This window comes from Cryptomeria japonica, chromosome 6, assembly GCF_030272615.1.
Source record: "Cryptomeria japonica chromosome 6, Sugi_1.0, whole genome shotgun sequence".
Taxonomy (NCBI): domain Eukaryota; kingdom Viridiplantae; phylum Streptophyta; class Pinopsida; order Cupressales; family Cupressaceae; genus Cryptomeria; species Cryptomeria japonica.
The window spans coordinates 82,249,509-82,276,118 of NC_081410.1; the positions used below are offsets into that span (position 1 = coordinate 82,249,509).

At 36.9% G+C, this 26,610-nt stretch overlaps 1 protein-coding gene across 2 annotated transcripts in view; it reads right to left on the bottom strand.

Moving 5' to 3' along the window:
- LOC131072858 (GATA transcription factor 28) overlaps positions 1-23,579 on the bottom strand; it is a 98,257-nt gene extending 74,678 nt beyond the window's left edge. The window contains exons 1-4 of one of the 2 annotated variants that reach the window (XM_058009142.2): positions 23,314-23,579; positions 19,316-19,911; positions 16,545-16,643; positions 16,289-16,422 (exon numbers count right to left, since the gene is read on the bottom strand). In XM_058009142.2, the coding sequence (XP_057865125.2) occupies positions 16,289-16,422; positions 16,545-16,643; positions 19,316-19,777 (695 nt within the window). In that variant the 5' untranslated portion in view covers positions 19,778-19,911; positions 23,314-23,579. Of the gene's footprint in view, positions 1-16,288; positions 16,423-16,544; positions 16,644-19,315; positions 19,912-23,169 lie in introns of both variants that reach the window. The other variant, XM_058009141.2, reaches the window with a different exon arrangement.
- Between the last annotated feature and the right edge of the window lie 3,031 nt (positions 23,580-26,610).

Consider the following 26,610-nt stretch of genomic DNA (forward strand, 5'->3'; position numbering starts at 1 on the left):
GGGAGACGGCTAGGCGAGGATGGGAGGCATTGAGGTTGTATGTTCAAATCTTGGAGCTAGAAGAGATTATCCGACAAGCAAGAGTGGATGCATGGGAGATTGAGATGAATGGACGGAGGTTGACGCCGCAGACTAGACGTATGTACGAGACTATGGCAATGAGAAATGCACCTCTGGCATTATTTCCAAAAGATGGTGGAGATGCAATGGAAGGCACAAGTGAAGATTCTAATGCCGTAGTGGTGAAGGTGGAGGAGAAACAAAGATCAAGAAATGTTCCCGGGTACCCCTGTTTTTTGCTCGCCATGTGCATAGTTTAGTTTTTAGTTCAGAAACATTTATACTTTTTGTAGTTTTCTGTTAAAGTTGGATTGCCAGTGAATTTTGACTATGGCAATGATGTAATGAGCGTCTTTTGTGCTCGTTTAACTGCTACTTGGGTGTGGGAGGCTGGTTTGGCGGGTGGTTGGATGGTGGTTTTTTTATACTTGGTTCTGTTTTGGGTGGTTTGGGGTTTAAATGGGTGGTTTTGGGTGGATGGTTGTTAAATGACTCTCTGTGAATGTAATGAAAGAACATATTTCCTTTGTCATGGAACTTTATTCCTTTTGGTTTTGTGCTTCCACTTTTAAAACATCATGCCTCTCTTTTCGATATTTTATTCAACACTATCTTCGGCAATATTAAGAGATTTGGAATAAGATGATTTTGCCTTGTCTAAACAAGGGAAAGGCAAATGACCAAACTTTTGCACTTTAAATGTTTTCAACGCCTCTATATTAAATCCAATTTGCTCTTGTCATTACGTATACAAACCCGATGTTTGGCATTTGAATCCCTCCACATCAAATTCGACATTAGCACTTAAGACTTCCAACGCCAATTAGCACTTAAGACTTTTTTTGATGTCTTATTCGGTTCGGATGAAGACGATAGAAGAAATGAGCCCAATCTTTTAGCTTTAATTTAAGCTCGAACTTTATTTTATTTTGAATCTTTAACTATGCGTGAACATTTCGGGATTGATTTCGGCATCATCTAAGGGCTTGAGAAACACATTTTGCCCCTTTGCTTCACATTAAAAAAGGTCAAACCTTTGTTTTGTTTCATCTTAAATGTTTAAACGCGAAACACGTATTTGGCATTTTGGTCAGCATTTTCATCGAGTATTTGATGGGCTTTCCTGAGGCAATGACTTCATAACAAGTCCAAACCTTTTATTTGCATTTGACTTCGATATTTCCTACGGGGATATTTTGGGTAGAAATGGGAGAAAGAATGGTGTGCGACCTTGATTCAAATTATTTTCCTCCTTTGTTTCGATGCTAACGCCTTCAATGGTTTGTTTGGTATTTCCATCGGTTTTTTGAAGGCAATTTCAAGATGATCTTTTTAAAAGGTCCAAAGCTTCCATTTGTTTTTCGACTCATCTACATTGCACTCCTTTGGCACATTTTCGGTGCTTTCTACGACATTGTGAAAGGCAATGACAAAAGATTTGGTCATAAGAAAAATACAATTCCACTCCATTTGCCTTCAAAAACGCAGACTTAATGCTATTTTGAATACACTTACAGGTGCTACTTTGGGGCTATTCTCCGTATTTTTTTCGAGGTGATGACAAAAAACGATTTCATTAAAAAAGAAAAGTCGGAACTCTATTTCTTTTCTTCTACAAGTTGGCTTGACAAGCAACTGGGGCGCAACAAAAGTTTGGTTTTTCTTAGAGCTTCTCTTCTCTTCCACTAAGCAGGTTAGATGTGGTCCCTGTCTAAGACGGGGCGTGGTGTGATACGCACAACAGATAGTTTTCGTCAAGTCGAGAATTAGGGTTTTCAGAGTATTTTCAAAATGCATACTATGCATTTTGTTAGCTTATGACTTGATTGATACTTGTAAGATTACAGCATTTTCTTGTCTTTTCAGGAATGATGAGAGAACAAGACTTTGGATGCTGAGAAGAGGACTTCATTGAGTGGATGATATCATCCTCCAAGGAAGAGATTGCAATTCCACTTTGGGCAACAATCCAGAAATCCTTCACTAGTTCCCAAATGCACCAAGGAAGGGGAATTCATCATGATCAAGAATCTCTCCCTCACCTTAAAATCCTCCTCCAAGCTCAAATTGCACCTAGGGGCGCAAATTGCACCTAGGGGCGCAAATTGCTCACTGCCAAGGAATTTCTCCCTATTTCAAAAATCCTCCTTTGCCTCTCATTTACACCTAGGAGCACAATTTCACAAGTACCAGGGATAAAACCCTCAAGGAAAAAATCCTCCATCACTGCTCAATTGCGCCTAGGAGCACAATTTCCCCTGTCAAGTGGATTCACACCTAAAGACATAATCTATGTGGCTATCTCGCCCATGGAAGAGAGGTGACTGGAGACATAAAATTGAATTTCCTAAGGAGATATTTTGATAAAACATGGCATTCTTGACAAGTCAAAAAATGATAAAACATCAAGGATTCATCTATCCAATCCAAAGACAACATCAAGACATCAGGAAGCATGGAGACCCAGGGGTGAGGAAGTCTAATTCAAGACAATCCAGTTCAAGGCATTCAAGTTCAATGTAATGTCCCCCTACCTAATTAACATAATTAATCTATTTCAATATACTTATGACTTAAACTAAATTGATTACGAGACAAATCTGCTTTTACATGAATCAAATCTGTGCTATCCATAGTTCAATTAATTTATCAATTATTAATAAGTAAATTGTTCATCAACCATATTAGATAATAAAGGTTGTCTTCCATAACTCTTAATGCAATTACCAACCTTTGTTACTACTTCAGTTTTAAGGAAGGAGGATATGTGCGTTACCAAAGCGCTTAGAGACCAACTACAATAGGTTCCCTCAAAGTTTACAGATCCAAGCCCTTACCCTATCTTGGGACTATGCCTCAAAGTTTACGGGACGCTGATCCCTACCCTATCTTGGGACTTAACCTATTGCTTGGATTTAGACTGCCCCTCTTTGGAACATCTCATTCCCATCTCCTTAAATACTGACAGTAATAGCAAGAATGAATAGTATATTCGTATTCTCTTTAATGTTTATTTAAGAGTTCTGTCTGATTTACAATCTATTATTGTTATATATATATTCTTTCTGATTTTCATTATTAAATTTTTTCTGATTTAGAAGACTGTTAAACTGTTTATCTTAATTATTTTATATATTAGTTTGCATTACATGTCAGATATTTCTGACTTATATTACTGTTTATATTGCTTAAAATAGACAACATATATACCTAATGAGAGCATCCTATTATATGGATCAGCCAACGTACCAGGCTGTTCCCTTTTACCAGGTTATAATCCTTGGCAAGCAGATCTCAAATCTCAAATTGTAATTTTAATTTTCTGAGACACGATTCTCATCCTTTTCCTTGTATTTTCCTTGCATGCCTTCAAACTCCATTTCTAATCTTTATTTATATCCTTCTAAGATATTTGCCTTTTCAGATTCAAGAGACGTATCTTTCTCTTTGTTGATTGTTTGTTGTTAGTCACAATAATAATATAATCTCTAATGCAAATCGTACCCTTTTTTAAGGAAGACAATAAACTTTTTTCCTTTAGGAATCGCAACATTTGGAGAGTATTTAAAGTCAAATCGCACCTTTTGGAAGTGCACATTGGTCAGCACATGGACCATGTCCTTTCACTTACTAATTTGATGCTTCTCTAATAACTACTTTTAACGCACTGCTGTATACTTTAATACTTCTTTCATGAATCGATCATACTTTGGGGTTTAGGGTATTATTGATTATAAATTAATATTTAGTCATTAAATTAATATTAAATATTTAGACATTAAATTAATTTATTAAATTAATATTTAGACACTAAATTAATTTATTAAATAAATATTTAGACACTAAATTAATTTATTAAATATTAGGCATTGATTAAATATAAAAAATGGAAATTGGTTATATAATACAAAAATTAATAAGGTAGGAAATATTAATATTTACGTAGGGATATTACATTCAAGACCTCAAAGATCAAAGTTCAAGTACAAATGTAGAAGGAAGAATTTCCTCCGAAAAACCAAAATCAAAAATCAAAAAGTTCAAGTGTGAAAGATTTCAAGAATGATGGAATTGTCGAAAAGGGAGTCCAATCTATTTCAAGAAGGTGAATTCCCAAGCAAGTGCATGGAAGGAAGAAGATGATCAAGGAGAGATAGTTTCAAAAAAGTTAATCAAAGTTAAAACCTTGATCACAAAATTATGCAATTGCTTGTGATGAATTACCAAGTCTAAATGGCACCCAGCATGCTGATGTGGTGCCTACTCACCTTCACCAGCCCATCACGTGTTTTCAAGTCGACATGACCAGATTCAATGAACCTGACTTATCCAAGAGAGCTTATAGAAGGTGCTAATAATATTATATTATCGGTTTATATTCAAAAGAAGGACAAGTGTTCCCAAATGAAATTTTCTCATTGGCCGACTTGGCCCTACTTTTTTGTGCCACAGAAGCTATTGTTAGTAAAACTCTACTTAGGGTTCCATATTGTAATCTTGACCATTGATATCAAATCAATCTTGGCTATACATTTGTGGGAGGAGCTCTATAAAAGGCCCTACCTTCTCATTTGTAATTCATTAGATAGCTCATTAGTTCAAGTAGAGAGCTCTCGCTCTTACAGTAGAAGTAGAGTAGGGAGAAGGAGAAGTCATTGTTGTAAGACTTGAAAGAATAAAGCTTGATTTCATTGAAGTTATGATGGATTCTTGCTCATTTCATCTTGTTGCATGGTGTTCTTCCAATTTCTCAAAATTGTTAGATAAAGTGCTTTGATTTCAATGGTTCATACTTTTTGCATCTTGTTGATTATAAGTTACAATGTAAAGTTAGCCTAAGCCACTAAATTTGTGCTAAGTTCAATTATGGATGGTCTTTTGGATTGCATCGTTTTGGGTATTCAAATTAACTTTCTCGATGTGAAAATCCTTCAGCATCCTTGGAAAATTGCATCAGTTCTTGTGGAGTTGTAGTTGATCTTGGCAAAGCAGAACTTGGTTATTTGGAATTCATCCACTGGAGCACTATCCATTTATATCATTATCCTCAAGAGTGGAATAGATTCTCTAACCCTTTTCCCTCTAATTTCAATTCATTTTAGTTGTGTCTGTTTGAAGAAGCATCACGAGATTGCAATATCCAATGAAGAAGTTCCAGCCAGCACTGCAGAAGAAGTGAAGAACGATTCAAACGTAAGTCCCTTTGTGTTACCAGGATATCACAATGACTATTGAGCTTATCCACACACGAAGACCCCACAAAGAAGAACCTTGGAGTCACCTATATGATGTTTAGCAATCTTGGCATACACGGGATTTTGCTCAAGAGAGGATGAGATACTTTGGTATTTTATTCTGTGTTGATGCGGTCATAAAACACTCATAAACAGGTACACATCCTAGTATATAAGCATTTGAGTACACAGAGTCACCCAAGAGTATGGATCTTGCCTAGGTACATCCAAGGTTCGTGCAGTCCAAAGCAACATACCAACACCCAACAAGAAAAGCATTTTTTAATAAACATACAATAAATAAGTGAAAACCTAAACAATCTCCAAAAGTGACTACTTAACTACACTAGCACCATGAAATACAACAACAAACGACAATTCTCACTTTTGAAACCACAGAAACTTTCATGGCACACACCAGTTTCAATATTTTATCACTTAAGACCAAAATTAGTAATTCTAGAACTTTTTTATTTTTCTTTTGGGAAAACTTTGGGTTCACTAAAAACTACTCATGGTCCTTGAAAAGCAACCCAAGGCGAACCCTAGGTGAACCCCAAGACATCCCAACTCTAGACCAATATGAATATGGGCAGCAAAGGGGATTGTACTGAAACCTGCAACATAGGAAAATTGTAAAACAAACCCCTAATTATTGTCATTGCAATGTACCCTAAAGGGGCAATTTTTTTAAAGGCGAGTGATTGTGACTAGTCAGTGAAAGCTACAAAATTTATCACCAACATCTTCATAGTATCCAATTAAAGCAATGGGGCCTCAAAATGTTGTCCAAGCCATTGCAAAGAATGATAAAAATTGTCAAGCCACAAGGATGTTTGTTGAGGCAAGATACTATCACAAATTTTGGACACAATGTGCTATTTATTCACTCAACCTGATATTGTGAAAGTTGGATACAAAGATCAAGGGGATGAAACAACTCTACAATTAAGACTAATGAGATTCCAATGTTCATGACTAATCATCTTCTCAATATGCCTCACACAATCACCTACAAACAACTTGTGCTGATGCAAGATGCATTGTGTGCCATAATAATATGTAACCTTCAAGGTGTTTAAAGCTCAAATACAATGAGGGCCCAAAAGAAAGCATTAGTTTTCGATGATAATTGGTGAGTTCATGTAGAGTGTGTTTAGTTTCACTACACCCATCACAAGTATTATCAGATTCACTACTATAGATCAGCCATGCGTAAGTGAAATATATGAGAACATTGACTTTATGATAGAAAAAATGCAAGGCATAATAGACGCTAAAATAAAGGACCCTTGCTAAAACAATAACCAATTACTTGGAATGTATTATTAAAGAACAATTGAACAAGATGATCGGCCTAGCACATTTCCTTTCTTTTACTTTGACCCACAAGTATTACATCATGGAGATAAATTTTTAACCAAGGACAATGTCGTCATACACAAACATTGAAGTTGAGGATGGGTACAAGACAACATTCACTACACTCTTCCATAATCGAAATATAGAGGACATATTTTTGGGTAAGTCGAGGAAGCTTAAAGCTTCAACAATCACAACCTTGGCACCCTTCTAGACAAGTACAAGAACAATGCTCGTAAATGGTGGTACTGTTGATTTTAAGGTAGTGCTCATTAACCACAAGCAAACATCAGATATGTTGCCTTCCCAACCATAGACGATATGCTCTTATCGTCACCCCCGAGCACACTACATAAATTTCTCACCATCAATTGATCTACTTGTACATGAATTCGATCTGCCTGATTATGATCGAACTTGCTATCAGATCTCAATTCCATAGAGGGAAGACCACGTCCATATATATCCATCGAAAGGAGATATCCAAGAGTCGGCTCTCATCAAGGAGGCACGACCTTCATGAAGCATCGCATGCCTTCAAATGAGGGGTGGCGAACTTTAACCAAAAGTCAGCCCCTTTGAAACAAATCCGTTAAGTCAAACTCAATAATGTATGTTTAATCATTAAACCTGATAATGCATATGTGACTTAATAAAGATATTAAAGGATTAATTTAAGTTGATAGATTCATCAAATGTGTAAGGCCAATAGGCCATTCACACATTTGATCTTGCTAAGTCGGCCTGTAGGATTTCTACTGACGCTATATCATCAACAGGTACCTCCATAGCCAAAGATCTATTTACCTACAAGCTCTTGTCATCAAAGTTTTATCATAAATATGTATTTTTTAATTATTAATTCTCTTACATTTTTTTGGCAACTTTTACTCTTAGAATTTTTCCACTTGTTGCACCAAATATAGACGGTTTGGTAAGTATCATCTAGGTGGAACACTTAGTAGCATTGTTCCATGAGAATGCATCCCCCCCAAAAAAAAAATATCATAGTTTTTCAAGGTCAGAGACATCTCTGAGATGTGAGGATAGGGGGGGTTCCCACCACCATTGTTGAGATGGCGGGACATCTGGAGGACTCCCAGGAATCCCCAGACCATCTTGGGGACGCCTAGGAGTCTCTCATGGCCACCAATTTAAAAAATCCAACTCACCTCACTCCGAATTTACTTGCTCAATATGTGAAATGGCTATCAATCAAGTCAGAAACCAGTTTGGAATGCCAACTTTGTCCGAGGAAGAATATATTATGAACAGATCTTGGGGTGCACACCTCGCAGCCGAATTTAGGAGAACCTATGAACAGGACATTGCTCCAGCATTTGATTGTGAGAAGGATCGGTTATACGTTGATGATACAAATGCACCTGAGGAACAATGTACTACAGTGGATAGCTCGCCATGCCATGTACCTGAAAAGGAATACCATGAAACAAAAGTTGAAGAATCAGTTATAAAGGAAGATCTAGGAGTTGAACAAGCAATTAAAGGAGAAGATGACTCATTCCTTGAAGAATTCTCACTTATGCTACAAAAGGAGATCCTTGAGATTGAATTGCAAAAGGTCTCAAATGGCATTCTTAAAAAAGACAATCAAGTTGAGATATTGAATGAAGAATTTCAGATCATCATAAGTGAGCCCAGGTATGAAGAACAATTCAAAGGGGCACTTGAAGATTTCATCACCATTATGCTATTTGAGGAAGTGTTGAAAGATCTTGTAGAGGAAACACAAATGGAATTACTGCCAAATTTTTTTCAAGATAAGCAAGTTACTGTGAGTGATGTGATCCATCATCAGCTCCGACCTCCCAAGACTAAGCGTGAAGAAGAAAGGCCACCAGAGATTACATTTGATCAACTAGAGGAGATGTTTGAAGATCGATCCATCAGGGAGTGCTTGGTTTTTGAAGATATGCTAACAAAATTTCATGAAGATGCCTGGTTTATGCAAGATATCTCAGTGAAAACAGAGAATCTTGAGCTATTCGAAGGGGCGTTGAGCTTGTTTCAAGAGGAGCTTCCTAATCAAGATCAACATGTTGTGAAGGCTCGTGGAATAGTTCATCAGCAATGGCGACCTCCTGAAGCAGCTAGTGACTTCACTTCCAACAATGCAGTTCCGTCTGACCTGAAATATGCCAGGTTGTCTCTTTCCTTAATCCTAGCCTTGAAAGTTATTATGATTTTGATTATGGGGATTTTGGGAAAACAACTTGCATTTGGATTGATCATGGTCCTAATGAATTACCTCAGTTGATCATTTTGAGTGAAAATTTGCCCGAGTATGAGAGATGCATGGTGAGAGTTTGCTTTTCTGTGTTTAAGGATGAATTTGTCCGATTGAGAACCATCACGTTTGCCATGCTCTTGTTGCACAACCTGAGAAATCATGTGAAGTCATGTATATATTTTGCTTCTTTGAGTCGTGTTGAGTCTAGGAGTCTTGTATATAGGTTTAGAGTAGGTTTTATTTTCGTGTTTTTAGATTAGAGGTCTTTTGAGCCTTGTTCTTGATTTGCCTTGAGTCATTTGACTCATGATCTAGCGTTGGCTCGGGTAGTTTAGTTGTTTGCTTTCTTTCGTTTGCTTTTTGTGTGCGCTTTAGTTTAGTTTGCTTTGAGTCAGTCTGTCGGTCATTTGCTTTAGTTTAGGTGTCTTGAGTAGGAGCCTCCATCTTGTGAGAAGGGCGTTCGTGTTGTTGCTCACACACTGGCAATATCCTGGATCTTATGTTAGACTCATTTCTTAGATATCCATTCATGAAGTGCTCGGAATCCGAGGTTGTTCCTCTCCAGCTTTATCATCTGATCTGGACTTGTATTTGACTTGGAAGGGAATCGTTTTCTGTATCTTGATGCCAACATCTGTTGATTACTATATCTTTACACATTAAGAGACTCCGAGTCATTATGGTTTTCAGGCAAAGCTGTGATTGGTGAAAAATCTATAATCTGACTTCAGCGCCACCGCAATCCTCAAACCCTAGTAAGCTTCACTGCTTACGAGCCAAAGGAATTGACGGAATGAAAAAGCAATATCAAAAGGAAAAAAATGAGAAAATGAAAGAGAAAAATGAGGAAAAAATGAAATGAAATGAAATATCAAAATTGGCTAAGGGGATATACGGATAACTCCATCGGGGCTATAGACACCTGGCCGGCAATGGAGCAATGTTCGTGAGCTTGCGGCGATAACCTCATCGGGACTATGGACATCTGACTAGCAGCGAGGCTCTATCCAGGATGCTTTTGAGGTTCAGATAAACTACGTAGCTAATCACAGGGGAACCTGAAGGTTATAATTGTCTTGTCGAGAGGAATGAATACACTTGCACACACCTGAGTAATCAAAGACTAAGTGTCTGGATTTGGTTAAGGATTCTCCTTCTATTTTGAGTACATTTTCTAATCTCTTGACGAGCTAGGTTGAATTTTCCGGAGGTTCTAGGTGTCGATTGAGTCTTTATCTCTGAAATGTTTCAGGAACATTTATTCAAGGTGGCACTAGATGTTGTGACGTTTTCACACATCGCCCCATTGCAAATGGGGACCCCTGCTTTTTGCTTTTTAGGGTTTGTTTTTAGGTCTTTTAGGGTTTTGACCGTTAGCCTTTGCATTTTGAGTGTCGCCCAGGGGATCACATGGATAGCAAGTCCGGCTTGAGTGATGTCCTGATCCTGAAATTTTGGCTAAGTTTGAAAGTCCTGATCCTGAAATTTGGCTAAGTCTGGAATGTCCTGATCCTGAAATTTGACTAAGTCTGGAAACTGAAAAACCTCAAAAAACTAGATTTTGCAATATAACTCCTGGAGGTCTGAAACCACTCTCAAACATCCTGAAAGTATATATGGAATATAACTTAAAGTATAAGAGATGTTTCTTATACTTAAATGTTATATTCCATAAAAATTATCCTGATAGAGAGTTCAAAAAGTCAAAAGCGCTCTTGTCCCTCACCAAGGGTCCAGGGCGAAAAATCTTATTGGAGTCATTCTTGACCTTGTTTGGTCAAATTGAGACATCAAAGGCATGGTGGACGGTGAAATGAACGTAATAGAGCATCCAGATTTGATTAAAGGCAATGAAATGATGAAGTTTTTGCCTAGAAGGTCAAAAGCGCTCCTATCCCTCACTGAAGGACCAGAGCGATTTTCTTTATGTGCACAATCTTAGACCTTTTTTGGACATTAACTCTTACTTATGGCGTGAAGTAAGATGAAATCTTCCTTAGCCAAGGAATTTCGAGGTGATAGGTGAGGCAATTTGATCATGGTGACAAAAAGTGCTCCTGTCCCTCACTGAAGGACCGGAGCTTGATTTTCAAATTTGCACTGTTCTTGCAGGATCAAGACAATTTTATGATTTGAAGAGACCAAGGAAAACATGATTTATCCATTGAATATAATTTAAGTGGTCCACAAAGGAGGAAATCAACCCAAATGACAAAAAGCGCTCCTGTCCCTCACTGAAGGACCATGGCGTCTTTTCAAAATTCTCCTCTTTGTTTAAAATTTTGAAGCAAAACCTGACTTGGATAGGAGGGAACGAATGATGTTTTATGCCTTAGATGCGATTGAAGGTTTAAAAGACAAGGAAATATACCATGAAGGCAAAAAAATGCTCATGTCCCTCTCCAAGGGACCAGAGCGATTTTCCAAAAAGTGCTCCTGTCCCTCTCCAAGGGTCCAGAGCGATTTTCCAAAAAGTGTAAATTTCTTGCAAAGACAAGGCAAGTTTGTGATTGAAATGAATGCAAGAAGACATGATTAGCCCATTGAAGATAATTTGGAAAGCTAGCAAAGGACGGATAGGCTTGAAATTGCAAAAGTGCTCCTGTCCCTCACTAAGGGACCAGGGCAAAAAACATGTTATCTAGCTCACCTCTCCAATTTTGGACAAATCTAGGCCAAGGCGCAAGTTTGAAATGATGTTTAAAACACTTCAAGTAGGAATTGAGATGCAAGAGTTGCAAATTTTGATGACAATTGGCAAAAGTGCTCCTGTCCCTCTCCAAGGGACCAAGGCGAAATTTCCAAATATGCCCATTTACCTTACATTTTGAGATAATATTTTTGTTTTCAAAACTCCAAAGAGAGTGGAGAATGATGTTCTACGCCTTGAGGATCATCTAAAGTTGAAGGGATTAAGAATTTGTGCAAAAAACTCAAAAAGTGCTCCGGTCCCTCACTGAAGGACCAGGGCGATTTTTATGAAACCAACAATTTCCCTCCGAGATTATGCTAAGGCAAGGTTGTGCGAGATGGGAAGGATCTTCTAAGGCATGATGAATAAAGATTTGACTTCAAAATTTGAGAATCCTAGCCTAAAATACAAAAAGTGCTCCTATCCCTCACTAAGGGACCAGGGCGAAAATCCTTGGAACACTCATTTTGCCTTGCAAAAACGAGTTAACCATGCATGGAACAAGTGAAAGAGATCATTGCTCACTCCACAACGAGAATCGACAAATGAAGGATGAAGAAATAAGAGTAAAAGTGAAAAAGCACTCCTGTCCCTCACCCAGGGTCTAGGGTGAAAATGTCATAAGGCACGTCCCTTCTAAAAGATCAAGTGAATTAAACTCAAGACTCCAATCAAAAATGTCATTTTAAAATGCCTAGATGAAGTTTTGAATGTGAAAATGAGGAATGCAAGGCCTAGATTGAGAAAAGTGCTCCTGTCCCTCTCCAAGGGACCAGAGCGAAGTCATTGGCATTCATTATTTTTTGCCATATCCCAACGTTGACATCCTCCAAATCGCATTATATGCCAAAATCATCAACTTCAAAATATTTGAAAAAATTAATTAAATTGGCATTTAATAAATTAATTTTGAGCCTTAGAAAATCGAATTTTTATTATAAAGGCATTTAAAATTAATTTTTGTGAAATTAAAATTAAAAATGGAGCGCTCAAGGCATTATTTCGTCTTCATTTATCAAGTTGGCCTTCTTCTTAGTATTTTTTATATTTTATTTTAAGGCTTATTTGCTAGGTTGGCCTCATGGGTAAGTGGAAGGTGAGCGCTCTATATATTGGAGGTGTTTTTTCACAATTCAAATCATTCAATCATCCTTTCAAGTGCGAATTTGGAGAGCTAATTGAAGGCTATTGGAGAGGCGAATTTCTTGCTAGATGGGAGGATAATTTCTAGATGTTTTGAAGGTATTTGAAGGCGAATTTCCAGATTTTTGAAGAGGCTAGTGGAGTTTATTCTTTTTCAAGCTAGAGGAGGCGTAATTCATCCAAGGGAGGACTATAATCTAAGCTTGTCCATCAAAATCCGGTCTTTTCTCATCATTTTTTTTCAAAGTTTTGTACTTAAGTACTCAAAGGAAGGTATGAAGAATCATTTTTGAAGTTCTTATTCAAGACTTATAGTGATCCCATTGCAATTTTGTAAAGTCTAAGTCTTGAAGATCCAAATTCCATTCATTATTAATTTGAAAATGTATAGTTCTTGATTTATCGTGACTTTTTCAAATTAATATCTTAAGTTTTACCTTTGAAAGGTCTTAAATTTCATGCTTTGAGGTTTGATGCTCAAAAGACTAACTTTAATATTTTGTGTAGGCATCAAATGGAGATCCCGGAGTTAGAAGATCAAGCAAGGATAAGGGCAACCTCATCCAGTCAAGCCAGATCAAGGACGGTCTCCTCCAAGAAGATCAAGCAAGGACAAGGGCGACCCCCTCCAGTCTAGCATCGACAAGGATGGCTTTCTTCGATCAAACATCAACAAGGGCGACCTCTTCCAATCCAGCATTCCAAGGCGAGGTACATCATCATCTTGCACATCAAGGACACAAGAAGTCAGAGCAAAGGGTTCGTTGAAGAAGCAGATAGTTCCAGATGAGTTAATTAAAGCTAGCTTCTCAACAACATCAAATCGAATATCTACCAAGTTACAAGTGTCAAACGAGGTGGCATCCTAGTCATCACTTCTCCAGTCAGTGTGGTCCACCTCAGCGTGTCCAGATTCAATGTACCTAACTTATGGAAGGTGGCACAAACTTCGATGTACCTACCCCAGCTATCCATTGGTGGAATTTTCCAGAGAGGACATGTGTCCAAGCAATACAATCTTATCATTGGTCAAGCATTAAATGTTATGTAATGGTTGTAACAAACCCTAATTAGGGTTTTCATTATTGAATCTTGGCCATTGATCTCAAATTGATCTCTGCCATCGAATTGTATTGAGGGCACTATATAAGCCCCAGCTCTTCATTTTGTAAAGGGATATAGAGGCAATAGATAGAAGTAGTTAATAGAAGACAAATAGAGAGTAGTTAGAAGGTGATTAGAATAGCAATTAGAGTAGAGTAGAGAGAGAAGGCAAAGATTGTTGCCAAGATGTTGTTGTAAAAGACTTGTAACTTCATTGAAGAAATGGTGAAATTTATGGGTCGATTCGACAATTTGCATGGTTTCTATACTTCTCATATTTGATTTCATGTTATTAGATGAATGGAAGAAATGTGCTTGATTGATGGTGAAATTCGTATATCCATACTACTAGCAGTTTGTTGATTGCAGACTTGCCTTGTGTAGTCAACTGGAATCATTCAGCTTAAACTTAACTTCAATTGTCGCTTCTTCATTGATATGCATCAACCTGATGGTGTCTATGCCTGCAGTGATGATTTGAACATCATAAAGCTTTCCTTCGAAGATCGCACTAACCTTGTGGAGATGGTCCCGAGATGTCAAAACAAGACTTAGTTAGAATTTCATCAAAGATCATTCATTGCTCTTACATTCTTAGTGTTAGGATTAGATCCTTTCCTCGCCCTCATCTTTTTTCCTTTTTTCAAGTCAAAGCTAGTAAAATCCTGTGTTCCAGCAATATTCAAAGCAAATCAGAAGTCCAGTCATCAAGTGTAAGTCCCCTTGTGATTCCAGCAAATCACATCATACCACAGAGAGCTTATCCACACGTAGAGATCCTACAACGAAGAACCTTGAAGTCATCCTGATTGATCCTTTTCGCAATATCTTCAGCATTCAGAGGCTTTACTCAAGAGAGGATAAGGTACCCTTGGGTATTTTATTCTGTGTTTGATAGTGTACAAAATACACGTCAACAGTTTTGAAGGCTTTATTTGTGCTTGTTGATGGGAGCTCCAACCCTCGACCCCACCCTGTATCACAACAAGAGCACGCTAGGGGCGCTGCCCCTCAACCACATTGGGAGGTCTGCTCCGAATCCCCACAAGAGGCACTACCCCTTGACCCCAAATCTCCACCCACCATTGTTATTGTTAATGACATCATTGCCATGTTTATTATTTTAAACTTCACTTAGTATGTCAGAGTTTCAATTGCAATTCTTATACTTATTCTTGGTTTGCTCCCATAGTTCCAAAACTCTACCCACCATTGTTGATGTTCGAATTTCAATGCAATCATTGTTATGTTTTTAATGTTTATCAGTTTAAACTTTGAATAGTATGCCAAAGTTTTATTTACAATTCTTATACTTATTCCTTAAACATATTTTTATAACAAATTTTGCATTAAGTACTATATGTATTTGCACCTCCCCCCAACCCCCTGCTGTCCCCAAAATTAGGCCCTTGCTCCCCTCATGCCCCCATCAAGAAACTTAGTGAAACTACGCTTAATAAAGGTTACTGGGCATGAAATAAGATGACACCTGTTTATTATTACTCAGTAACCACCTTCGTACTAGTCTACAGTTTGTTTCTTTAGTTTTTGAATTTTATACTTACCCAAACAAGAAGACACTGCAACCTGCAAACCAGATTGGTTGGATCCCTTTGACCACAGATCTGAGAAAATTATTGTAAATAAAAACCAAAGCTTATACTAAATTGCAATAATAGTATCTAATCTACTTATATTCAGTCACATTTATTTGGCAACATTTTTCCCTGAGCAAAAACATCTTATAGTACAAGTATAGAACATTTATCTCATTCACCCTTGACTGGATACCAAGTGAATTTCAAATTCTGGTTACAAGGGTAAAACAGCTGTGCAAGATGGTCAACTGGTTGTGCAAAGGAAACATGGAATCAGATACTGAAAACTATAAACCATAATCACTCAAATAATGTCAAAATTTGCAACTATTGCAATGGGCCGGAAATTGATACATTGGAACCCTAAAGCAAGGTCCAATTGGGCCCTTTCTCTCCCAAAAGAACAAAGCAGGAATTCAGTAATGACCAAAAACTTACAGAATATTTCACGTACAAGTGCAGGAAAAGCATTGTGCATTTCAAGAAATCCAAAAGAATGAGATATTTTACACTGGAAAAGTTACAAAGTCAAACAATTGGATGAATTTTAAAAGAAAAAAGGCATTCTCTAAAGGAAAGGCTTGCATTGTTTGATTCTATGCCAAACTACCAAGATACTTTAGCCACCCAAACAAGCTGCCATTATTCGGCATAAGAGTACAAAGTACACAAAGCATAGTTCCTACTCAATAAGCCTTCAGAGTTGTGAATTGAGGCATTTATAGAAATGCAACTAAAACCTAAACCAACAATACTTGAATTTTTTCAATAAATTGATTTTTCACAGTATAGTTTGATTCACTACGTGCCTAATGCTAAGTAACACGTTAGGAATAATGAATACCTTAGAGCAACTTCTTTGCGTACTGTGTAACGGATCTTCTTATGAAAACAGCGTTCCTTACGCTTTTCTCGAAATCTTTTAAGAGACTCAATTCTGTGTGGTTGATTCAAACGATCTGAAATATCAGATGAACCCTGGACATGCAGGTTCAGATAGCAAAGGGCAATGAGTCAGGCTAAAACCAAATAACCTGATAGAGCACACAAAATATTTAAAGATAATCAAAGGTTAATGGACAGGACTCCTAAAGGCATACCTTCTGATAATGAGGACTCACAAGAGGGATGTCTCTTACGCTAGTCTGTGCAGCTGCCACTGATTCACGACCTCCCAACAACAAAAGCACCTGCTGTATCTGAATGCACATAAAATAAAGAAATACATGTCATAATAAGTCAGTAAAATAACACTAAGTGGAAAAAGTGCCTAAAATGTACCAGCTCGTAATTTTATCTAAATTCTGATTTATTTTGTATTTTCCTATATTCTAGAAATTATATAAACTGGAAAAGAAAAATAAACTTGAAGACGAATAACTGAAAACACTTGATCAAACCCTCAAAACACATCATCTATCAAATCTGGACCATTTAATATCAATTATGACTGCTGATACAAACCCTAGTTCAGAATAAATACTAAAATCTGAACCAATTATTATTAATTATGACTGCTGGTACAAACCTTAGTTCACACCAAATACTCAAATCTGAACCAACTATGAATATACAAGCCCTCAAAAGTCTGATTTTATTAATATGCAACTGTTATAAATTATGACAAGGCTCGCAATTAATCTTCTAGTTGATGGTGCTTTGCTGGTATGGTTATCACAAGGTTGCAAATAATAGATTTTGATCCTCCAATTGATGCTCAGGTTGTATGACTGAAAATCAGACTTATCATGTTGGTACAGAAACGAATTCCTCCTGGCTATTGCTGGAAAACTGCAATTAATGTCAAATCTGATCCAAACCTCCAAAGATTGGAGCAGCAGCTAGGGTTTGCCAAAATAGTGTAAACCCTTCAGATCTAGCTAATAATGATGCAAATCTGGTCATAAAAAATTCTGAAAATGTTATAGAAACCTCCCAAAATAATGTGTCAACAAAATAGCAGCATTTGTTTGTAAACCAACTTGCCCTATCACTGGAATCTTGTATGAAATCTACAAGATCCAAAATCAGCAACAAACACCATAGTGCGCTTTAGTGCCAATATAGCAAACTGAAAATGTTTTCAAATCCTCCACAAATCAGCAGAATTGTGATTCCAGATTGGAATCACCCAAGATTGGAAGCAAGGGTTTTCATCCTCTCAAAGCCTTGAACAAACCAAGGGTTTTCGTCATTGGATGCCCTAAATTAAACAAACTGCTCAAATTTGGAAAAATTTAAAGATTGCCCCAACAATAATGAAGAGACAAAAAAATTTGTGTTTGAAAATTTTAGAACTGCAACGTGGACAAAGCAGGTTGGTCGAAAACAAGCACACTATATTAAAGAGTTCAACCCCTTGAAGGAGCATGCTAAAAGAAGACGACTAAGGGTGGCAATTAAGGGAAAGGCTAGACTTCTAGTTGCACAGCTGAGAATCGGTTCTCACCATCTTACATGAGTCGGGTAGATGGGCAGTCCCCCCTAAGGAAATGTGGGATGAATGAAGTTGTCTTTTCTACAATAAAGGAGAGGTGGAAACTGAATGGCACTTCATCTTTGAGCGTGCAGCATACAAGGATATCCGTACTCAACATGAAAACAATTTGAAGGTGAGCAGTCTAAAAGAGCTATTTGAGGGGGCAAGGCTTCACAAAACCGTGGGTTTTTTTATCAAGATCCACAACTGAAGAACTGACGTTGAAAGGAACTTGAAAATTATTAACAATGATACTCTTGATCCCATAGACTGATGCTCTCATGGACGTCATTTAAAACTCATTCATTCATTCATTTGAATCTGAAAATTGGATGCAAAAGGATAACTTCCATGATCCTCCGATGAAGATAGATGCCTCCTTGGTATACCTTTTTGAATCAGGCCCTTGGTTCCTAAATTCCCTTCCAAGTATTTAAAAATAATTTTTTATTTTAAGCATTAAAAATAATTTTACTTTAGTACTAGTGTTTAAAAACAACTTTTTATTTTAATTGTAATAATATTAATTTAGTTGCCCTTAGAATTAGCAATTATCGTGCCCAACTTAAATAATATTATTAATTATCCTAATCCAAAAAAGGGGACATGGCATAGCTAAACAAGATTGTTGCACAACTTTTAAAACAAACTTAGGAAGACTTCTCTGAACAATGTTCCACGGCTGTTGGGGACGGGGAGACGGGGGGACTTAAGGCCGGGGGGGGGAACGCGTTTCCGTGTAACACTATGACTCTCATCCAAAGCCCAACATCCATTCATCTAGAATAATCATAAGTTATAACCAAAGAATTTTGTGGAAGTGAAGTTTACTAGTTTTTATCAAGCTGCAACTATTTACTTTAGATCATGAGTACCCACAAAATAATAAATCAGTATTTTCCATTCCTAACTTGTTCGTCAGGTTTCTAGTATGCAGATTTTTTCATATCAACTGCCAGAATGTCAATCAAACTCTGAAGGAAGGACAAATCAACCCAGGTTTACCAACAGAAAAGCCCTTATAATTTTATGGACATAAAATAAAAAAAATAAAAGAAAAATAATTGAATGTAGAAAAGTGAAAAACGAGAAGTACTCCTATTTATTTACTAGATTCAATTGTAGGCCAACACTATAAAACAGGTAATAAGCACATTATGGCTAGTGAATGATAGGGAAATAGCCATGGATATTAAGAATATTATGCAGTGCATCCAAATGTAACTACATTTAGATTCCAGCATGCAAGTTGCAAACATATGTCAACATATGGAGCTCAATGGAGTTTAATTTCATAAATATATAAGCATACTGCCCTTTAACATTAACCACTCTAAAAAATGCTTAGTAAGTCTCTGTGTCATAAATCAATCAAAGTAGAAAAATATAAACCTTTTCAGGTGGCACAGAATCAAAGACGTAAACCTCGCCCTGATATGAAAGTGTGAGTTGATTTGTTCCCTGATTGTGAGAAGGGGCAATCGGCTGTTGTTCTGGTAGATTATCTCCATCTGATTGAACATTTGCTTCATTTGTGCAATTGTTGTCCTGATCTCCTTCATCCAGTTCATCCAGAAGACCATCACCATTACTATGACACAATGGATGCTCCTGAACAGTCATGCAATGAATGTCCAGATGACTGCAGTCTACTCCATGATACTGTGCATCAAGATGTACGTCAAAATCTACCTCAGTTTTTGGGACCCGCAGCAGAGTCTCATGCACATGGGCATGATGAACTTGTGAGTTATCAGAAAGGACAGGTTTCTGCTCTGAGTAGAAACCATGATGCTGATGATTGTGGTTTTGAATGGTCTTAGATTCTTGATGAAGACTCTGAGTTTCTGACATTTTTTCCCAAATTACTTTCAGGGAAACATGGTACAGTGTGTTGTGAGTGTTATCCACAAATACAGGCTATAAAGTCCAGAACTCCGCAGTGAAATCAAGAATCCATCCCATGCACCATTCAGATTAGAGTAGATCTGTAATATAGAAATAGTTCCTTTTACACTCATTTCCAAACAACACAATACCAGCAAGGTTTGTAAATATATGAGATGAGCTTATCAGATAAACCAAAAACAGAGAACAAATCCACTTTTATCTGTATAGAGTAGAGAAAACAAAGAAGGCCTAAAAAATATGGCTCCTCCACATTCTGGAAAATGCAAATCTAAGCAGTTGAATGAAGTATGAACAACAAAAGAAAGCCTTCTAAATATCTAGAATCATGATCTGTGCCTTCATAAACCTTTGTGATGGATGAAGAAGCTCTACAAAATCTCAACTACAAGATTATGCCAAAAGTTAAATATAAAATACCAATTTACTTGCATATATGTTGTTGCTCAACATCTTGTAAAAGCCAAAATTAAACATTTAACTAAACAGGTATAGAAATAATAGCAGAAATCTAGAATCCTGTGATCCACATCTTTTACGTGTTCTGGTGATGAAGGAAAAAGCTCTCAAAGGTCAGGCTCCAGAAAAAAATCTCAAAAGCAGGATTATCCCAAAATTCAAATTTATAAACAAAATTTGAAATTTCCAAAAAAATTGAGAAATGTTGCACATGTGATAAAGTCCAGAACATGCAAACGTAAAGTGAACAAAATATTACAGATGGGATCAACCAACATTATATATATGAGCAAAACTGACCTGATCTCAAAACAAATAAAAGATAACCCAAAAAAATTTCCGTATCTGACATAAGCCTTCTGCAGAAAAACTTAAAAGTAAGTGAAACCATTTCACAAAAATATTAAATGTACATCCAAACTCTAAATGCAAAAAATATGAGAAAAAGGATCAACCAATAATTTAAATCTAAACCCATCATATACCTGACATTAATTGTTAAAAAACCAAAACAAATCACATATATAATAAAAACCAGAAACTTGAACAAAATTGAGAAGTTAAGTGAAAACTATTTCTGAACAACAGAAAGTGCACAAGATTGAAAAATTAATCAAAAGCCCTTTCACAACAATAGAAAATGTGCAAAATAGGAAAAATAAGCCAAACCCATTTCACAAAAATAGAAAATGCATTTCTTCATAGACACAATGGATTCTACTCCCACCCCTCCCAAAATAACTATCTCTATTGTGGCCGGCGTTTTTGTTCCAGGTTCGCAGCGTGTGTTTCCGGGTGCTGTAGGAGATACATGTGTTCATGAGGTTAATGAGGATTCTTCTGGGTCAGTTCATGTGGCTATGGCTCCTATAACAAAGGGGCAAACTGGAGAGTGGTCATTTGAGTATGGCACGGTTGTACCTTGTGGGCAATCCCCATAACAGCTCTCATTTGCACATTTGGTAGGTAAGAATGTGAAGATGCCAGCTAAGTGTAATAAGGAGAATCCATATGCTTGTCCTGTTAGACATGCTTGTACGATCTCCTATTCCAATGAGACTCTTGTGTTAGTTTTGGGATCTGAAGTTCTGGGTGAGTCCTTTGATTTGATCTATGAGTTTCACAATCACAAGCCTAGTTTGCCAGAGCCACTCTTGGGTCTACCAAAACTGGTTACCCTTTATTTCTAAAACTGCCAATATATACCACTACGCACAGGACTTATATGTTATTTTCTTGAATCTGTGCTCAAGAAGGGTAAAATTCTAGCTTAGGTCCCATAGTTTGGGTGAAAGGCAGACTTATTGATGAAGTTAAGAAACACAGTTTTCAATCCTCTTTCAGAATGGTTCTTTATGCTTCTTATGTAGATAAGATCACTCTATCTTCCATTACAATTTTGGATAGATTCTTGTTTAAAATCCATTGGCAATACTCTCAGCTCTGTCCCCTAAAACCAATGCTTTGTCATATCCTAAGTTCGCCCGCATTCAAGTTAAAATGGATATCTCTAAGGGTTTAACAGCTGAAATTTGGCTTCAAATGGAGGATTGAATTTGGAAACAACAGTTAGATTATAGAAAGTCGGTGTTTCGTTGTTGCCTGTGTTTTGGTTTGGGCCATTTGGAGGATGGATGGTCACTCGCAAAGTGTAAATCTTGTAGTTAGGCTTGATCGTGGAAGGATGCAAACACTTCACATTTATCGGTTTGGAATTAGTGCTGGGGCTCCATAGAAGTCCTCTCTCCAGCTCTCCTGATGGGGTCCCTACTCCTATGTCTGCTCCCACTTCTTCAACCCTTCCTTCTCCTAGGCTTGCTGATGTGATCTCAATGAAGGCTTCTTCTCCTAGGGCAGCTACTTATGTGCTCCCTTCAGCTTTTCCTTCTTCCAGTTTAGCTCCTCAATCTCCATTGCCTTTTGTAGAGCTTTCTTTGGCAACTTCCACTACCTTTCTTCTTGGACGACATTCAGCGGTTCCTCTTGCAATTCCTGCTTCTCTTCTGCATTCAACCTCACGGCCTTCGGTATTGGGTCCCTCCCTTGGACTGGGTAAATCTCAGCAAATTATCGGTGCCTTAGTAGGGCCAGACTCGGATCAAGAAGTTTGGACACAAAATTCATATAAGAAATCTAAAAATGAAGGATTCCTTTCAATTAGTTCTGAGATATCATGCGATACGGCAGTGGGTTAAGCCAGTGATGGTCCTCCCTTGCAACACCCTTGTATGGGTTGTTCATGTGCAGGCCTTTTGACAGTCATTTATGGAGTTTTGTTTTCTTTTAATTGTTTCGCAAGCGGAAGCCCCTTAATAGATTCCTGTAAAATAATCTTTTGCAAGAGGAAGCCCCTTAATAGATTCCTGTAAAATTATCTTTCGCAAGCGGAAGCCCCTTAATAAATTCCTGTAAAATTATCTTTCGCAACCGGAAGCCAACCGGAAGCCCCTTAATAGATGCCTGTAAAGTTATCTTAAATAAAATAGAAAATGCACTAAATTGAAAAAATAAGTGAAACCCATTTCACAAAAGACAATGCACAAAATTTCGGCAGGATTATCTCAAAATTTAATTCTAAACCCAAAATGTACCCTAACTTATATTTCGAAAACACCAAAAAATATTTTTACAGGCATGATAAAAGCCACCAAACCTGAACAAAATTGATTAATTACAGCAACACCAATTTAAAGAGAAAGAAAGTGCAAATTGAAAAAAGGCATCCAGATTTTTTTTGCAATGGGCAAGTCTTTTGGCTTATTTATAGACACAAAAAAACCTCAACCAGGTACAAAACTCTCAGACTTCACAGAATTCAACGTCGTTAAAAACTTCAGCTGATCTTGTGCTCTTACTGAAATTACTAATAAAATCCGAACCTGGATGAAGCGAAAGGAACCCAGCTAATTCTACATATGCTGAGCAAATGAAAAGATACACGATCGATAGCTTGTTGATGATGAATTCACAAATAAGGACGAGGTAAATTAAATCTGACGAATTTGAGATTTTGTCTTCCTTGCCTGGCAACGTAAAATAACACCGATTTGGTCACAAATGGTGAATACGAATGCCTCGTAGAACATATTCAAACGCCTGGTAGAGATATAAACGTTCTGATTAAAGTTTAGTTGCTTTCATTTATCCTTTTCGTTGTCCGACGTTTGAATTTTCGTTTTCTCACACGTTCCTTCGCACTTTTTATTCATGTTTTGTACTTATTTTAGGGTCCTACTTCATAAACACGACCTAAATGATCGTTTCAGATTGTTCGCGGCACCAATTTATTATTCACCCCATCTGCACTTCCGCTAAGAGTAGTTTCCGAATCTACTTTTATAAATTTCAGTGGTCAATGTAAATTTCAGTAGTTGGACTGTTGTCTTAAAAAATTTATTAAGGGAAAAAGGATAAATTGAAAAAAAAAAATAGAGTTGCTTAAAAATTAATTTGTGAAAAAAAAGAGATGTGGCTTCATTTTATTTTTTTCTTATTTTTATTTGCTTACAATTTTCTCTTTAAATTTTATTTGCAAAAATGTAACTAAAAATTTCATTTATAAACACTATTTAAGTGGACTCTTCAAAAATAAACAATAAATGGAGCCACCAACTCCACAAATTGTTCCTCAAAAAGTTCAAGAGTAGTTATTGTAGACGTATAAAAATGACCATATTCCTAAATGAATATTTTATGTTTGTAGATAGGAAATGTGGAAATCATCAAAGCAATAAGAAATTAGCCTAGTTCAATCACGAAAACTCAATTGCAATGACCAATCCTAATTACATTCAATGAAAACATGAAAACAAGACATTCAAAATGAAATCTAAGCAAACCAAATGCAGATGTCTCCTTCATGTGGCTCCATTGTCCTTCTTTCTCCTTCAAATTGCTTTTGTTTGTGGATCTCACCTACAAGTGCATACGCATGAGATGAAAGCAAGATTGACAAGATAGCATGACAGCATAAGGGTACTAGAAGCGTGATTGATTCGACCAGGGACTTTGATTGAAGAAATTCATCCAATTTATGGACAAATTGGAGAAAAGATCAGATTAGCATGAAAGTGATTTGAATGGAAATTCAAATCAAGAATAGCAAAATTATGACAAGTGTATGACAAATTGCTATGCAAGGATTTATGACAAGAATTTGAAATAGAAATAGACATTAGAAGAAATTAGAAATTTAGAAATGATGACTTGGAAATTAGGAAATTAGAAATTGATGAAAATTAGGCAAATTAATTAATAATTTTTCATTCATTAATTAATTTACAAAAAGAGGAGGAATTAATTAGCCAATTAAATAAACATTTAATTGTGACAAGAAGACTTAGGATAAATAAATAAATCATTTATCCCAAAGAGAAAAATGGAGAGAAAATGACAAACAAGGTTAAATGAATAAATCATGAAACCCTAGAAGATAAATTAGAAATGCAAGGACAACAATTAGGTCTTGACATAGGATCAATTTGATGTCGATTCGATCATGATTTTGAATTGATAAATGATTTGATTGATAAATGCGCCAATTAACGAGGAACAATGACAAATTGATCCAAATTGACATGATTGAGAAAGATGACGATCGATGACAAATTGATCGCAAGACGACAAGATTGAAAATAACAACGATCGATGACAAATCGATCGCAAGTCAACAAGATTGAAAATGACAATGATCGATGACAAATCGATCGCAAGTCGACAATATTGAAAATGACAACGATCGATGACAAATCGATCGCAAAACAACAAGATTGATAAGAGGACAAAACCCTAATTAGGATTGACGATGTCCAAAATGATGACAAATGAGCACGCACATTGATGCGACAGGATAAGATTGACCAAAATCATGACTGAAGATTGTTGTCGACAAGACCAAATTCGAGAGCGAGATAAATAAAGAATGCAGAAGAAGGACTCGATGCTCGCAAATGATAAAAACCAAGTGCAAATCATAGGAGAAATGTTAATGGGACGCAAAAACCCTAAAATAAGGCAATGCGTCAATGTTAAAGTATGACTCCACAAGCGTTGACCATTTTGAGACGTCTACATTTTGCCCCTCTTTGAGACAATGCAATTTTAAGCGTTGTTTCAAAGAACAATAATGAAAAATGCCCCAGACAATAACAATGACATATGCATGCCCCCTCGAGGAATTGGTCGGAAACATCTAGAAAAGAGGCCAATTGATCGATAAGAATGATAGAGAATGATAGGATCAAACGGATTGAAAATCGAGGATCGGATACACAAATGACAAGCAGTGGAATTTACAAAAGATCGCGACCAGACTAACGGAATAAATGTTAGTAAGAAGAAATTAGACAGAGGACAGTTAGAGATGAAGGAAAACTTGCTTTCACAAATGCACATTGTAGGTGAGAACCTTTATTTAATGTAGCAAAACGGATGCAGAGCATCATGGCATTGAAAGCTAGAGCTGAAACGCAACCCTGTTTGCAAAAGACAGACACATCGCACATAAGGAATGAATGAAGCATCCTAGGGTGCATACATCAAGGGTCGAGGTATGTGCGACGTTCACAAAGCTAATGTACTTATCACAGACACCCAATGATATAGTTGCCCCAGTTTGTGACAAACATTCCACAAACAGCAAACACAACAAAGAAAAGAAAAAGGGACCATGGTCCATCCCGGTTACTCTAAATCACTCAATGACATCATCGAGCAACATAGGAACACGATCGAAGATAAATCAATAAATGATGAGACTCGCTAATTCCGACAAGTCAAACAAACATCTTGATCTTCATTGTCAAAAGTTGAAAGTGTTGATAGGACGATCATGTTGTCTGGTTTCAGGACATGCGGTACCCCGTCTAAGACAGGACACAGTCTGGTTTCGAGCATACCACACCCTGTATAAGACTCATGATAATGGTGACAAAGACAAATGATATTGATGCTGACGTTCGATTGATATGACAATTGTGATCGGTTTGAATGTCTGGTTTGATTGAAAAAGGTTCATCTGTTAATGCGTGATTTGCAGTTAAAGCACAATGTGTGATTGTGTGTCGTTGGATGTATACTCAGTGATCTGTCTCATGCACAAAAGGGATATTTTTTGTTTTGCTTTTCGAGTTTTTACAAAAAAAAAAAATTTATTTTTCAGGACTTTATTTGACTTTTTAGAGATTTTTTTTTTTCAGGACATTTTTCAATTTTTATGATTTTTCCCCCAGTGTCTAGCAAGGCGAGGAATATGACAGGTGAATAAATAGGCTTTCTGAAATGTTGGTGGATAGAGGGAAGACAAAGGCCTTTTATTATGG